This window comes from Mesoplodon mirus (assembly GCF_964341445.2).
Source record: "Mesoplodon mirus genome assembly, chromosome: 7".
Classification (NCBI taxonomy): Eukaryota; Metazoa; Chordata; class Mammalia; order Artiodactyla; family Ziphiidae; genus Mesoplodon; species Mesoplodon mirus.
In genome coordinates, this window is record NC_138983.1 from 6,651,237 (window position 1) to 6,667,397 (window position 16,161).

General features: G+C 57.8%; 1 protein-coding gene across 5 annotated transcripts in view; it reads right to left on the bottom strand.

Annotated features, from left to right (window-relative positions):
• Positions 1 to 6,652: 6,652 nt before the first annotated feature.
• PACS1 (phosphofurin acidic cluster sorting protein 1) overlaps positions 6,653 to 16,161 on the bottom strand; it is a 143,266-nt gene continuing 133,757 nt past the window's right edge. For all 5 annotated transcript variants that reach the window (XM_082627591.1, XM_082627590.1, XM_082627593.1 and 2 more), the window contains exons 18-24: positions 15,526 to 15,628; positions 15,087 to 15,129; positions 12,644 to 12,686; positions 12,257 to 12,392; positions 9,802 to 10,028; positions 8,266 to 8,385; positions 6,653 to 8,145 (exon numbers count right to left, since the gene is read on the bottom strand). In XM_082627591.1, the coding sequence (XP_082483717.1) occupies positions 8,030 to 8,145; positions 8,266 to 8,385; positions 9,802 to 10,028; positions 12,257 to 12,392; positions 12,644 to 12,686; positions 15,087 to 15,129; positions 15,526 to 15,628 (788 nt within the window). In that variant the 3' untranslated portion in view covers positions 6,653 to 8,029. The remainder of the gene's footprint in view (positions 8,146 to 8,265; positions 8,386 to 9,801; positions 10,029 to 12,256; positions 12,393 to 12,643; positions 12,687 to 15,086; positions 15,130 to 15,525; positions 15,629 to 16,161) is intronic.

The window sequence follows — 16,161 nt, forward strand, 5'->3', positions numbered from 1 at the left end:
CTGCCACACCCTTCGAACTCCTCCGGTTTTCACTTTTCATTCTTATTTCCTCCAACATGTTATAGCAAGGTGATCTTTCTAAATTCTATCATCTTGGGGACTTCCCTGATGGCGCAGTGGTTAAGACTCCGTGCTCCCAATGCAGGGGGCCCGGGTTCGAACCCTGGTCAGGGAACTAGATCCCACAAGCATGCCGCAACTAAGAGTTTGCGTGCCACAACTAAGGAGCCCGCCTGCCGCAACTAAGGAGCTGGCGAGCCACAACTAAGGAGCCCTCGAGCCACAGCTAAAGGAGCCTGCCTGCTGCAACTAAGGACCCGGTGCAACCTAAATAAATAAAAATAAATAAATTCTGTCATCTCATTTTTCTGCCTAACACCCTTTATTGGCCCCTACGGATCTCACGATAAATTACACAGTCCTTGCTCTGGCTCAGCGTAGTAACAATAATATCCACAAGGCTCCTCAGTGCTCTGGCCACTTCCTTTCTCTTCTGCCCCATCACTCTCCATTGCTTTCAGCCCCACTAAAGCATGTGTGAGTCTCAGAATAGGCCAGACTCTGTCTTATCTCTAGTTTTGCTATTTCCTGCACCAGAACACCTGTCATGTCGGTCGTCGTTTCCTCTGAGACATCTTCTTGTACACCCCTTCCCAGGCTGGCTTAGCTGCCCCTCCTGTGTGCTCCCAAGCAAACTTTCATGCTCTGTGGCAATTGTCTATTTGTCTGTCTCCCCTGCGAGGCTCAGAGTTTCTGTATAGGTATAGGTAAAGACCCAGCCCTAGATTCATCCGTGTGTCATCATACCTAGGACAGGAACTGGCCCACGGTAGGAACTTAATACATGTAGGACAGATGGAGGGTTGGCAAGTTGGGATCTGAGCAGGGCCTTGAGAGATGGCCTGGAGTCCGATGACCTGGGTTAGAAATCTGGCTCCTTCTTGGCCACTCTGAGTGTGTCAGACAAGTGACTTTCCCCCTTGCTCATTCCTTTATCTGGCCTTTGAGCATTTGCCTTGTGCCAGAGTGATGGGGGCTGGGGACACAGCAATGAGGCAGCCTGAGTCCCTGCCCTCCCTGAAGCTCTCCTTCTAACATGGTACAGACGTTTATTGCAGGTGACAGTGGACGTCCCGACCGAAGAAAGGGCCGAGGTAGAGACTAACAGTGGGGTTTGGGGCAGAGCAGTTGGGAAGACCTCTCTGAGGAGGTGACGTGCAGGCTACGCCCTAAAGGAAAAGGGGACACTCAGCAGGCCAGGGAGAGCGTATAAGGTGGAGAGAGGAGGAGGGAGCTGATTACTGTAAGTTCAGGTGTGGCCCGAGGGTGGTGAGCACTGGGGGGGGCAGGGGGCGCGAAGCTACTCAAAGTGAAATTAGAGAGGTGGGGTGGGGAGACCGTGCAGGCTGAAGGACCGTGGGGTTGGGCAGCTGTATTCAAAGGCATTAGAAAGCCACTCACTGAAGGCCTCTAGCAAGGGAGTGAGGCGCTTGGGAGGCAGAATGCACAGGAGTTGCCAAGATGACAGAGGTTGGCTCATTGGTTTCTGGCTTGAGTAATAATAGGATGGATGCTGGTGCTACTTACTAAGACGGGGGAGGAGTGAGGGACATGGAGGGTTCTGTATTGGCCACATGAGGTTCAAGATGCCTGGGTGTATTCAAGTCAAGTAAATGGTTAGAAATGAGAGTTGAGAATTGGGAGGCGAGGCTCTCTGACCTTTGGCATCCTCCTTGGTAAAAAGGAAATATCAGCTGAATCAATTTCCTAGGGCTGCTCTAAGAATTCAGTGAAATAAACCACGGGAAGCACTCAGCAGCAGCCTGGCTAAAAGAAAACGTCGGTAGTGACCGTGACAGGGCGATTTCTGCCCTTAGTCCTTGGACACAGCAGTGGGGGATGAAAGTTCAGTTGCTGAACACATTGACCTGAAATCTGCAGTACAGAATCCCAAGTAATGAAGAGAAAACTCCTCACTCCCTAAGTGTGGGCTGTGCTTGGTAACTTCCTTCTGAAGAGCACGGTTTGGAAAGAGGGTGACACCTGACTAGTCAAATGATCAAGGTTAGCATCATCGGGGATATCGTGCCGATGGCATGTACCCTTGGCATGACGTGCTGAAAAATCCCAGTCGAGGGGCATCCTACAAAATGCCTGACCAAGACTCCTCCAAACTGTCAAGGTCACCCCAAATAGGGAAAGTCTGAGAGGATGTCATAGCCCCAAGTACTAGGCGTAGTGTGGTATCCTGGATGGGATTCTGGAATGGAGAAAAGACATTAGGGAAAAACTAAGGAATCTGAGTCAAATGTGGACTTGAGTTAATCATCATCATTAGTTATGATAAATGTACATGCCAACGGAACACATACACAATAGAGGAAACTGGGTGAGGGGTACACAGCAACTCTTGGTTCTATCTTTGCAACTTTTCTGTAAGTCTAAAACTATTCTAAAATAAAAAGTTTATTTATGTATCTATTTATATGGGCCACGCCAGGCGGCTTGTGGGACCCTAGTTCCCCGACCAGGGATTGAACCCAGGCCCTCAGCAGTGAAAGTGCGGAGTCCTAACCACTGGACCTCCAGGGAGTTCTCCAAGAGTTTATTTAAATAAAAAATAAAACCTGGGGGCTTCCCTGGCGGTGCAGTGGTTAAGTATCCGCCTGCCAATGCAGGGGACACAGGTTCGAGTCCTGGTCTGGGAAGATCCCACATGCCACGGAGCACCTAAGCCCGTGTGCACCACAACCACTGAAGCCCACGCTCCAGAGCCCATGAGCCACAACTACTGAGCCCGTGTGCCGCAAGTACTGAAGCCCGCACGCTCTAGAGCCTGTGCTCTGCAACAAGAGAAGCCACCGCAATGAGAAGCCTGCACACCCCAACGAAGAGTAGCCCCTGCTCGCAGCAACTAGAGAAAGCCCGCGCGCAGCACCGAAGACCCAGTGCAGCCATAAATAAATAAATAAATAAATAAACAGATAGATAAATTTATTAAAAAAATAAAACCAGTCCGGAGTTGGTGTGCAGATCAGATAGCGGGTCCTCTACCTTCTGCACCAAAATGCCACCCCTTTGCCTTTAAAGAACATTTCTGTTCTGGTGGCCCCATGGGCAGCTCTGCTCTGACCTGGCCCCTGGTGAGCCGTCTTGGGGCACATCTTCCACCAGAGCTGCCTTGCCTTTGGAATCCTGGAAACCATTCCTGAACAACCCTCTATCTCCTCTTTGCTCAGAGTAAGAGTCTGTGTTGCTGCTCCACGCCTACGAGAAAACTCAGGTGTCCTTTGGGGCTGAGGCCTTGAAGGGTCTGAGTAGCAACTGTGGATGAGGAGTCCCATCCATTCCAGCAGCGCAAAGGCTTTTCATTCATTCTGTCAGCAAATATGTATTTGTTCACCTATGATGAGCCAGGCGGTATCCTGGGTGCCAAGGATAGAGCAGGAAAAAAAAAAAAAAGTTCCTGTTTTCTTGGAGCTTACGTTCTGGTGGGGAGAGACAAGTAATTAAATGCCAAGGAGTGAGAAATGCTAATAAGAAAAACAAAAGGGTGAGAGAAAAGGGAGGTGCTATTCTAGAGAGGCTGAACAGGGAAGGCCTCTCTGAGGTGGCATTTAAGCCGAGACCAGAGTGAGGGAGCAAGTCATATGGATCCAGGGGCAGGAACAGGATGGGCAGGGGGGGATGGCTCGTGCAAAGGCCCTGAGGCAGTATGTGCACCTTGTGTCTGAGGAATGTGGAGGAGGCCAGCGGGTGAGGGGGAGAGTGAGAGGAGATCAGATAAGCAGCCCCAGGCAGGTCAGATCAGGTAGGCCCTGGAGGTTGTGAGGAGGTCTTTGGATTATATTCCTAGTGGGGTGGGAAGCCATTGGACAGTTTGGATCAGTAATTTAACACGACCTAATTAACATTTTAAAAGGCTTTCTCTGGCCATTGTGTGGAGAATAGGCTACAGGTAGAGTAGGTGGAAGCAGAGGTAATTAGGAGGCTACTATGACATCCAGACAGGAGAGGAGAGGAGAGCAGCAGTGAAAGTGGCCAGGCGCTGCAGGGCTCTGGGTCTGTCTTGAAGGGAAGGCCTATAGGATTTGCCGGGGGATTGGATGCTGGGTGTGAGAGAGAGGTGTTGAGGACGATTTTAAAGATTCAGGCCTCAGCAACTACAGAGTCGGGAAGTCTGCACACAGGGAGTATCTCCCACCCTGGGGCTGGGTGAGGGGAGAGGGGAGGCCAGAGGTCGGGAAGATGAGGAGGGTACAAGGGAGGCCCAGAAAGAGCAGCCCGAGAAGGAGGCGGGAAGGGGTGGGGGGCGGGGGCGGGAGTGGGGAGAGCAGAGCGCCATCTACAGGCAGAGCGAGGAGTGATCATGGGCATCAGATGCTCCTAGTCAGTCAGGCAAGAAAACTGAGCCTTGGACCTGGCAGCCCAGGTCATCAGTGACCTTGGCAAAGGGACTCCTAACTCCTGATGGGGCAGTGAGGAACAAGCCCGAGGAGTGGGAGGACGGGAGACAGGGACCCCGAACAGCCCCTGTTGCCGAAATATCGGCTTCCCTGTGCACCAAGGCCGAACAGAAGTACGGAGACAGGGATTTTGGAGGAAGAGAGAGATGGCTTTATTTTCTGCCAGGCAGAAGGGAAGACACAGCAGGCTAGTGCCTCAAGAATTGTGCCCTCCCTCCTTGGGAATCAGGGAAGATTCTATATGTGGGGCTTGCAGTGCGGGGTATAAGATAAGGACCAAAGTAATGAAGGTCTTGTATTCTTCTTTTCCTTTGCATTATTTCAAAGCAGTCATAGATGGCATCAGGCCGCCTGGTAACTGGGGTCTGGCACTCTGGTAACTGCATCTGTTTGCCTCTGGTTTATCAGCCGGTGATCCTGTTTCTGAAACGCAGAAACTATAGGGGGTGATTTGTTACCAGTGGTGTACAGAATATGAGTGCCGGTGGTGGGGGCGGTAATAAGGTTAGGGAGTGAGAGGCATGGGATGTAAGTCACATAAGAGTTAGGGGTGATGGGTGCCGAATGTAAATTACGTAGTGTCTGGGAGGTTAGCTTTATAAAGTACAAATCTAGTTAACTACCAATTAGTGACAGTTAAACCAAGGAGTGATTAACTCTTTCAGTTTAGGTTTTGTTTCTTCTCTAGCCTGTTCGCTGTTCCCTTTGTTTTCCCTGCTCTCAGAAGAAAGAAAACTCTCACTTCTATTTACATTGCAACACCCCCTTTTGAAGACTTTCGCTGTAAGGGGAGCAGAGACATGGTGTGGCAGCCAGAGGGGATTTAGAACCAGGGAGCTATTACTGCAAACCACCTGGTGGAGTGGGGGAACTGATGATGCAGGAGAGGGGGCGCAGCAGGAGGAAGCCCTGGAGAAGGCGGGAGGGACCTTGGGCCAGGGCAGGAGCGGGGGAGGGTGCTGGTCTCCGTGGGCAGGAGGCCGAGGCTGGAGTCAGGTCGGCAGGGAGTTCACGCCGCCTCCTCACGCTCATCTCTCCGTCGTCTGCTTCCCCTCTCGGTTCTGAGCTGGGACCTGAGTCCATCTGTCCCACGCCCGTCCCGCTCGGGACCCCCACCAGCGCCCAGGTCCCCAGGCCCCTGCCCTGCCGGAGCCTCCGTGGGCGCCTTGGCTCTGTACCCGTCTAGCCCACCTCAGCCTCGCCCTCTCCTGGCGTTTCCTCTCACTGGCCGGCTTGTACCCCTCATCCGGGAAGTAACGTGCAGACTGCGTTTCTGGGACAACTTCCGGTACCTGACTGGACTCTGACCCTTGGAAGACGGGCACTGGTTCCATCTTCCAGGCCCGGAGAGCCTGGGTGGCCACACTGCTGGGTCCCAGAGCCTCCCTCTGTTAGGTGACCTGGCCGCAGGACTTGGGGAGCCAGGGACAGCCTGCCCCACCTGGCCATCCACTCCTCCGGGGCTGTGTCCTGCAGGCAGGGGGTGGGGGGGGACGCAAGCTCCCACTTCTGGGCACTTCTGGGCACTGGCGTGCAGGCCTCTGTCCCGGGAGCGCGTGAAGAGCCAGGCTTCCAAGCAGCAGGAGCTCTGACCATCACCTCTAAGGTTAAGGGCGGGCAGGAAAGCAAGCCTGACGATGGACCCCAGCTCACCCCCTCCACCTGGGCCTCAGACTTTCGGAAACTTTCCAACTTTCGGAAACTGTGGCAGGACGTCAGCCTAGCAGCGGGAGAGAAGCCGAATTCTAATCTCCAGTTGGAAGAGTGGAAGCTGCCGACGATGTGTCATTGCCTTGGGAGGTGGGATCTGGGGACGGCAAGTGCCTGAGAAAAATGGGGTTTCAGAGTGGGAACGGTGTGACTTCTGTTCCTGACCTCGGCTTGCCTCACACAGGGCAACACACCTTCACGCCTGTTTCTATCATCAAGCAAATAGGAATCTGCTTCTTTCCAGCCAGCTCCCAGTTGATTTTTTTTTCCTTTTTGGCTGCACCGCGCGGCTTGCGGGATCCCATTTCCCCGACCAGGGATCGAACCCGGGGCCCCCGCGTGGGAGTGCAGAGTCCTAACCACTGGACCTCCAGGGAAGTCCCCCCAGTTGATTTTGAGTGAAGTGGCCGCGGCGTGAAGTGGGGACGAGGCTGGACAGATCTTGTGTCACAATGAGAGGCGCAGACGCCTAAGGATTGCTCGTTGGTAAGAAATCACCAGTTTATTGAATGAAAAATCCAACATCCTCTTAGTCCCTCCCACCCCGCCCCTCTCTCCGGCTGAGTGAGCAGCACAGCCCCAGGGATGCTCTGGACAGCAGGGCTGAGCCGGGGGAAGGGCTGGAGGAGTTTGGGGGAGGTATGGAGAATGAGAAAAACGCTTTTCAAAATGAAGTTCTGTGCAAAAACTTCTAGAAGGGGTGAGAGGGCCACGGCAAAGCTCCGGAGGCGCTGGCGGGCTGGGAGGGTTGCAGCTGGAGCTCCACCCACGCGCTCCGCGTCTCCGCGAGAAGGCCAAGGCCGATGGTGCGGGCTGAGGGGCTCAGGCCCCCCGAGGCCGTGGAGAGAGGGAGGCTTGGCTAGGAGGATGGGGCCTGCCCAGGCCAGGGGTCCAGGTGAGGAGGGGAGGACAGACTGGGGAAAGGAGACGGATGGACACAGGGAGCAGGGAGCCGAAGGGACTGGGGCCACAGACGACACGTTGGATGGGGCTGCCTCCCATCTCTCCGGGTCCAGAGTTGCAGGCAGAGGCGGAGGTGTGCTGGGGGCGTGGGGGAGGAGGCTGGGGAGGAGAGCCACCAACAGGGGGAGACCCAAGGACAGGGACCAGCGCCCAGGTGAGTCACACGGAACCACCGAGAGACTGGCTGTGCGGACAACCAAAGAACCGCTCAGGGACACACGTGGCACCTACAGGGCACCTGGGCGCGGTGAACCCTTGCATGAGTGAGACCACGGAGCCCTCTCCACCCCAGAAACCCACGCGTGGCCTCAGAAATGCTGTCCTGGGGTGAGTGGGCAGGAGGGGTCGTGCCCCATCACCCCACAGCAGTGGGAAGTGGCCTTGGCTCTGGGCCCCACTAGAGGGGGGCCGGCTGAGTGGCATCTGGCAGCTGAGCTTTAGAAAACGAGATCCTGGGGGAGATGGGGGAGGCTGGACCCCCTGCTGTGGGCCAGGACCCTGGGTTTCCTGTTTCCGGGAAGGGAACTGGTGCCACGTGGAGAAAGAGGTTGGAAGTCAGGCGAAGGAAGGCCCGGAGGACTCAGTTCCAGGGACCAGGGTTGGCCGCCAAAAGGCAAAATCAACATGCCTTGGGCCTGGAACGGAGGGAGAGGAGGAAAAGGAGAGAGGGAGGGTGGGGGCTGCCCACGGATGGGACCCAGCATGGCGGGGGGAGGGGGGGTGGGGAGCAGCGTCCCCGGTGGCAGTGTCCTTCAGGACCGGGCCAGGGAGATGCAGGCCCCGGGGCCAGGAAAGGGGACGCTGGGCCTGGGCCTGCTGGCCTCCCCCTGCCTGCAGGCGGTGAGGCTGGTGGCAGTGCCAGGAGGGAGAGGAGCCAGGAGACGGTGCCCTCAGGTGGCCTTGCTGCCACTGAACAGCCCCACTGGAAAGTGCTTGACGTGGGTGGGCCACTGGGCTGCCAGCTGGAAGAACTTGATGTCACTCCACTCGACTCCATCGATAGACACTGGGGGTGACAGGGGAGGCAAGGGGGTGACCGGGGCTGCTAAGGCCATCTTCCCAGGGTGGCTGGGGAGGGCCACGGCCCCCCTGCCCCCCTCCTCCCCCACCCATCCCCCACCCACACCTCTCAGCATGGTCTGCTGCTGCTTGGCAGAGCAGATGAGGCGGCTGATGCCTTCGATGACCTGGCTCTTAGAATCCACCTCCTTTTCTCGAGGCTTCTTGCTCAGGAAGATGGTGGGAACTGGAAAGCAAGCAGGAACCGCCTTGTCACAGCCCCTGAAAAGCGGCCACCACACTCCCCCGTCCACTGCCCTCTCCCCCCAAGGGAAGGGAGGTGAACGGCAGACAGCCGACTCTTCCTCCCCTGCTCCCTGGCTCCGGGCTACGTATCAGGGTCTGCAAGCTCCTGCTCCTCTCCCTGGGCCTCGGTATATTCACTGAATAACGAGGACCCAGGGCCAGATGGTCTCCGAGTCCCTTCCAGCTCGAACATTCCAGCAGCCTGTGGGGGAGGGGGTCTGCTGCCCTGTCGGGTGCCTCCTTCCCACCAGCTCGCGCGCCTGCGCGGGGAGGCCGTGCGGCAGGGTTTGCGTGAGCTCAGCCCTGGGACGCCCTAGGCAGGTCTCTGGGTGCCCCGGCAGCTTCTGGCTGCGGGTCTGGCAAGGCCCTGCCCGCCCTCCGGGGGAGCTCTTCCAGAGAGGCATGAAAGGAAAGGCCCAGCTGCTTTGGATGTGCCCAGAGGAGGAAGGCGGGGCCCGGCAGTGAAGGAAGCCCCTTTCTGACGGCTGGGGGGCTGCGAGCGCCCCAGAGTCACCCTGCCAGCTTCTGCAGGCGCTGAGCCAGTTGTGTGGCTTCCCAACGGGGACCGACAGCAGCGAGTGACGTCCCCACGCCACAGTGGCCTGGTCGTGGCAGTTCCTGCCTCACTTTCCCAGCGCACGGGACCCGCTCCCCCGCCACTGCTGGTGCTGAAGCCACCCTCTCCTCTGGGCTGGGCTCCGTTCCCCTGAATTTTTTTTTGCGGTACGCGGGCCTCTCACTGTTGTGGCCTCTCCCATTGCGGAGCACAGGCTCTGGATGCGCAGGCTCAGCGGCCATGGCTCACGGGCCCAGCCGCTCCGCGGCATGTGGGATCCTCCCGGACCGGGGCACGAACCCGTGTCCCCTGCATCGGCAGGCGGACTCTCAACCACTGCGCCACCAGGGAAGCCCCCCCCCCCCGAATTCTTAAAAACAGCCGTGCCGTTTGCTCATGAAGGCTTGGGTGGCCTCCAGGATTGGGTGCGAGTGCTCCGCTCTGTGGGGCTGCGGCAGGGGGACATGTCCTCCCCTGTCACACCATCCATCCCGGAGGGCGGTGGCCAGAAAGTCTCCCTTCTTGACAGCAGCACAAACTGCCTCAGCCCCTAAGGTGCCGATGCTCTGCAGGTAGGGGCCAGTGACTCCCTGGGGACCGAGATCTCCTCTGTGACAGAAGGAATGGCCTCGTCCCACAAGGTGAGGCGGGACCCCCGCGGGACCCCAGGCTGGATCACATGATACGTGTGCTGCCTTTGTCCTCGTCCACAGTCTCCCAGAAGCACATCCTGTCCCAGCCCCCGAGACAGACAGGGAGGTCTGGTGGCCCTGATGGCCTGTGGCCTCACATGTCACTTACCTTTCTTGTTCTTCTCTTTGGTGACCACGGTCATTGCCATGGTGCCGGAAAGCTGGGCCTCCCCACCGTGGGGCAGGCGGGAAACCTGCACCGAGCGGAAGACGCTCTTGAGGGTGTTCTTGGAGCTGGCGTCCCTCTTGTCACCTTCCCTCCTCCGCTCCCCAGGGTGGCCCAGCCAGTAGTCCACCTGGAGGCCAATCACGTCCCCATACGGGCTGCTGGGGCTCCTGGAGAAGGGGCGATGCCGGAGAGCGGGCTCAGTTCCTGACCACAGGGCAGACGGGGTGGAGAGGGCCCCGCCAGGGTCTGGGAGGGGCCGGGGGAGGCACCCGCTAAGTGGCTCCGGGTTCTCTCCAGCCTCACAGCACTGGCTGGTGTGGGAGTGGAGAATCAGGCTGATCCGAGGACACAGCCACGAGAGGGTGAAGACCCGAGTCCGCATGAGGGAACCGAATAAAAAGTCACACGGGAACGAGGGAAGCAGAGAGGAAGGAAGCTTTACGAAGGGAGAAAGTGCGCACACACATACACAAGGCCACACACACACACACGCACCCCCCCCCACGAGCAGAGCCGGGGCAGAACCCCCCCAAGCGTGGGAGAGATTAAGTGGGACAGGGGCGGGAGCACCGTGGCGGCTCCGGAGCAGCCCCGGGAGAGCTGACGGATGCCGACCTGTGGCTTTCTCCCGTTTATGGCACTTCTAGCTCAGGGATAATTTTAGCTCCAAGGGGAAAAAGAGCTGATGTTTTCTTGAAAGGAGGCGCCAGACACAATAGGTGCAGGCTACAAAAGTCATCTGACGTTTCTCTTTCTGCCTGGATTCAGTGGTTCCATTAAAAAACCAGCTTAAACTGGATGGGAAAGGAGGTCGGGGTAAGGCTGGCCCCCAGGCACCCAGGAAGCCTGGACCGTGAGGTCACGATGTGACCTGCAGTGGGATTTCCTCCTTTTCACGCACTTCGGCAAGTCAGCGGCAGACCCTCGATGGGAAGCGAAGGGGCAAGACAGGGCGAGGGAGGGTGAGGGCTGGGGTCTGGGCTCCACCCCGAGAACACTTCGTATTCTGTCACTGGGGGTTCTGGAAAAGCCACTGGCCAGGGCCTACCCTCTCTGCTCCACGTGGACCATCACCAGAAGACCAGGAAGGTGAGGGTAGAAGAAAGGGAACGGGGAGGAAGAAGGAGCGGGGGCTCCTTTCAGCCCTTTCCCACCTCGAAGGCTGTTCCCTGAGCCCCGCTGTGGGACTGCCCTCCCGCCCACCCCCGCTCTGGTCAGCTCCCGGAGGCCTCCCTGCCCGCCTGATCTAAACTTTGGATAGTTTACATCCTAGAGAAATTCTCGTCTCCCTTCACAGCCACCCCTCCCGAACTGTTCACAGCACTCTCTCTGTGGCTTTGGCACTGCTGGGGCCCAGGAGCCTGGGCTCTGGAACAGGGTCCCGCCCGTGTCATTGGCCGCGGCAGCCTTTCAGTGGTGGACAGACTGAGTGCCTGGAAGGAGGCCGCACCTCCACGTGCCAGGCACTAATGCACGGTCTTATCTCCGCCTCACAGCAAGACTGATGTGGCTATTTCACCTTTACTTTCACGGAGTTGAAATGAGGCTTAGTAACTTGCCCAAGCGACAAAGATTCTTTGCTTGACCAAACTTTAGTCAGGCTCCTGCACCTCTTCCCGGGCCCACCTGTGCACTTCCTTGGAAAATCCAGTTCTGGCAAGAAGCCCCCGGCCCGCGTTTCTGGTCACCCTGGATCTCTGATCAGGCTCCGCACCCTCCACCTTCCCTCAGGAGTGTCGCCAGCAAGGCTCCTGTCAGGTCCGTTTAGCCGGAATCAGACCCCTCCTCACTCCCGATGTTCCTCCTGGTGATTTTCCATCCGCTGCCCCCACGCTGCTCCTGGACTGTAAACCCAGCTGCTCAAGGGTTTGGAGTCAAGTCCCATCCCTCTCTCACTGCAAAATCCCATCGAGGTGGTCCCGACACCTATGGCGACTGTTCCCAACGCGGAGAAAGTCTCTCTTGCTTTAACAAGTGTCACTGAGTGATCTGTTCTTTAACGCAAGCTAACACAGTGGACGTAACACAAACCACAAACTGTGACTCAAATCCGGGGGTGTGTGACGCCCACGCCCACACTCCCTCTACCACACTGGGCAGTCCTACAACAAGACACATGCACGGCACTTTACAGGCTACCAAGGGCCTCTCTGCCCTTTGTCTCACTCGACCTTATACCTGTGAGGCAGACAGGACAGACGGGAGCCTGCATTTACAGAGCTGTGTGATGACCTGCTTGGCCAGTGACCTAGCTCCACTGCTCTCGTTCCGTCCCCCCGCCACCTTCCAAGCTCAGTGTCACCGTCCTACATGCTGTGGCAACAGGGAAATCAGTCGGGCTGCTGCCCCGATGGAGGGATGTGGCAGGAAAGACAGGAACCGGCAACAGGCTTACCCCATGACGGCCAGGGCGCTGCTCATGGACGGGGAGGAAGGAGGGGTGGCCATGGCGTCTCGGCTCAGGCCTGAGCTGGAGGGTGGCGACGTGGAGGGCACAGTAAGGCTGACCACGGGTGAGTCATCACCATCGCCTGCCAGCGGGACAGACAGACACAGTTGGGCAGGGGAAGCCGTCCTGACCCGCTGGTGCCAGGGAGTCGAGGCGCCCCCGTCTCAGCTGCATCCTGCTCCCCGCTCCGCCCCGGCCACTGCCTCGCCCCGAGGCTTGAGCTCTGCCTTGGCCTGGGACCCCCTGAGTCTTCGCCCTCTGGCCTGTTCGAATAGGAAGGAGACGGCAAGGCACCACCCTCACCCTGTAGAGGCCAAGAGGCCCCAGGCTCACCTGTAGTGGAAGGAGAGTCTTCGACCAGACCCACCTTCACCACCTGGGAGGGAGAAGAGATGCCGCATTAGATCCTCCTACCAAAGCCGGATGCACTCTGATCAGCTGGAACCAGCGGCCGCCACTGCACACTGTTGGATCGTAGGCTCTAAAACTCTTTGCCGATCCCAAGCAGCCCGGATAGTTAAGAGATATGAAAAAACCCAGTTGCAAACAATAAGTCAGGGGCACAGGAGACCTGCAGGTCTTCTCTGGGGATGCAGGCAAGGCCACCTGCAGGGTGGGAAGCACTTTCGTATCCTGATTTCATTTCTTCTAAGACCACTTGAGCAGGAGGCCGTCGTCTCATGTCAGAGAGAGGGGGGGACCGGGAGAAAGCCTCAGCAGACAGGAGCAGGGTGCGGCGGGGGCTTGGGGGGGGGTGGCGCGTGTGCTGCACCAGGCCCAGCGAACATGCTGGAACACGCTGACATGCTGGGAGCAGGCCCCTCCTTTCCAGACTTCCTGGAATCTGGAGGAACACCAATGAGGAGGGGGTCCCCAGCACCGCCGTTCCCTCCCCGCAAGGCAATGGTGGGGTCCATTTCCGCTCCCCAGAGAATTTTAGATTCCTCTAAGAGAATTCTGGGAAGGACAGAGGGGGCCCTCCAGTGGCCAGCCAGGGGCACAGCTAGAGACAGACCATGAAGGTCAGGGCTGGGGCCTGAGGTGACAGGTGAATCCCAGCACCCGGCAGAGGCACAGCAGGGCGGGGAGGTCACGGAAGCTGGGCCCCGGGGACGGCAGGGAGCAGGGGTCACACGTGGATCAGAGCACAATGCTGCCATTCACTGAAATTTGTTCCCGATCCTCTACACATCCTGATTTTAATTCCCAGAAAGTAACACATCGATACTCTGAACTTCTGGACACGACTCCTCTCCCCTCGCTCCTCTGGCATTGCACGAGGCTGCCAGCTCCTTTGTTTGTTTTATTTATTATTATTTTTTTTTTGTGGTACGCGGGCCTCTCACTGTTGTGGCCTCTCCCGTTGCGGAGCACAGGCTCCGGACGCGCAGGCTCAGTGGCCATGGCTCACGGGCCCAGCCGCTCTGCGGCATGTGGGATCCTCCCGGACTGGGGCACAAACCCGTGTCCCCTGCATCGGCAGGCGGACTCTCGACCACTGCGCCACCAGGGAAGCCCTGTTTGAATTTTTAATTTTTTCTATCCCTCTGTCTTGCTGTGAGGCTGGAGTAGGCAGTGACCCCCAGCTCCATGAAGATCCCACAGCTTCACAAAGATGTGGGTCAGACTGCCAGCCTTGGCTACGGGCCACGGCCCCGGGCCTCCGGCGGGGCTGTGGGAGCAGCCCCAGTGGCTAATGGGGACTGACTGGACCAGGCAGACAGGAGGCTTTACAGAGGATCTCCCCAGGATCAGGCCTCTCCCAAGATCTCTCGAGATGCCCAGGATCTGGGACGAACAGAGAACAGGGACAGTGGGAGCTGGGCCCCTCACCCACACACGCCCCATCTCCCCTAGAAGCTGGGAGGATCCTCAGGGAGACTGTAGGAAAAGATACCAGCTGGTTTGGAAGAGAAACTCAATCGTCTCGCAAATGGGAATCAGAGTTCTCAGCCACGCGTCTGTGTCGTGCTTCGGCCCCGGGAGGGCACCGGCTCTGTCCCCTCTGGTCTCCCTCTCTTGGTCGGTCTCTGCCTTGTGGCCTAGCTACTGCCAAATGCAGCAAAGGCCGGTACCACCTGACACCAGAGACACCCAAGAGGTTTTCCTTTTATGTTCAAGATCCGCTCGTGTAGAGACTGCCTTGACTAAGCAGGAGGAGGAAAGAGCCTCTTCCGCTTGGTGTCCACCTGACTCTGAAGGCTACCGACTCCTCGGACTTCTACGAATATCATCTATCGTTATCCCCGAGGCAGCTTTCTTTTCCCTGGAGCCTGTAGAACCAATGGCCTGGACATCACTCCCTAGGCCATGGCACCAAGTTCAGCGCCTGGTGTAATCAACACGAGACACCCGTGGTGAGCTGGGGATGGCCCCTGATCGGGAAAGGACACTGAAAGGAACAGCTCGGTGCCTGTCCCAGCCCGGGGCTCCCTCACCTCGGCACTGCTGACACTCGGGGCTGGATCACTCTCTGTCGGGGGCCTGTCCTGTGCCCTGCAGGATGGTTAGCACGTCCCTGGGCTCCACCCATGAGATGCCGGTACCACCCCCGTCCCCAGCTGTGACAGCCAAACTTGTCTCCAGACCAGACACTGCCAGATGTCCCCTGGGGGCAAAATCACCTCCGGATGGGAACTGCTGCCTAGATGAGTCCTCTGTGTGTGTGTGTGTGTGTGTGTGTGTGCACGCGCATACGTGTGCATGCGCACGCACAGGACAGGAAGGCCAGGAGAATGGGTGGGTGGGGTATGGAGAACAGGGGAGTTGTACTCACGCCAATGAAGGGGATAAACTTCTGATACGAGTCTTCATCAGGGCTGTTGGGAGAGACAGGAAAGCTTTACAGTTGGGGGGTGAGACTTCGTGCAGAGATGGGGACACAAGCCTTCCATGTTTTACTGTGGCTTTAAGGGAGTCCAGACACTACATAACATCTTCCCATGGCGCCTCAAGATGGCGCGAGGAGCCACCAAATGGAGGCAAAAGCTCCGATTCTGCACACTCTACCACTGCTCCCGTGTCTGTACTGAGGGGCGCCCACACGGGTGGAGGCCCGGGCAAGGAAGGGAACGCCTTGGGGGGAAGCAGTAAAAAACACTCTCATGTCCTCTTGAGTTCTCACCAAGGGAAATGGGGTGGGGAGAAGGAAGGTATGACAAAGCGAAGGAGCCCTAAGGTTTATCCGGCCCCACCCGACCCCTCGGTCAACTTACAACTTGTGCCTGCAGGTCAGCATGGCTTCCGCCACGGGCAGCTGGTGTGTCACGCCCGCGCCGCTGACGTACTGCATCACTCGCCCGACCACGTCCAGGTGCTCTGCAGAGAAGCCAAGAGACAAACGCCGACATTTCAGCAGGCGAGCCCGAAAACCCTCTCCGAGAGCCCCCTTCCTGAGTCCCACCAGAAGACCCCAGGAGTTGAGGCAGAGAAAGGGCTCTAAAGACCCGCCGGCTTGAACCTAAGGAATCATGGGGCAAAGAGCCGTCCTCCCATCCGATCTGCGTGCCGTCCTCCCCAGCCTGCCTCTCCCAGGCTTGGCTCGCCCCCGCCTCCATCTCTGCTTGCAGCGACCTTGGAACCACGGCAGCAGCCTGCCCTCCCCGTCCAACGTCTGCCCGGCACCCCCTGCAAGGCCTGTGGGAGCACTGACCACCTCCCGGCCCCGCAGAGCCCAAGCTCGCGCCCATCCCTGCCACCTCTCTGTCTTTCAGGAGCGTTATTCATATTCCCTGCCACCCTCACGGCCCTCATTTCCAGCTGTGCAGAGCAAATGGCAGAGACTAAACACATCCAGAGTGGAAAGGCTGCGTTTAATAGGCCTCCTTTTAATAAGTACTGAAAAAAATGAA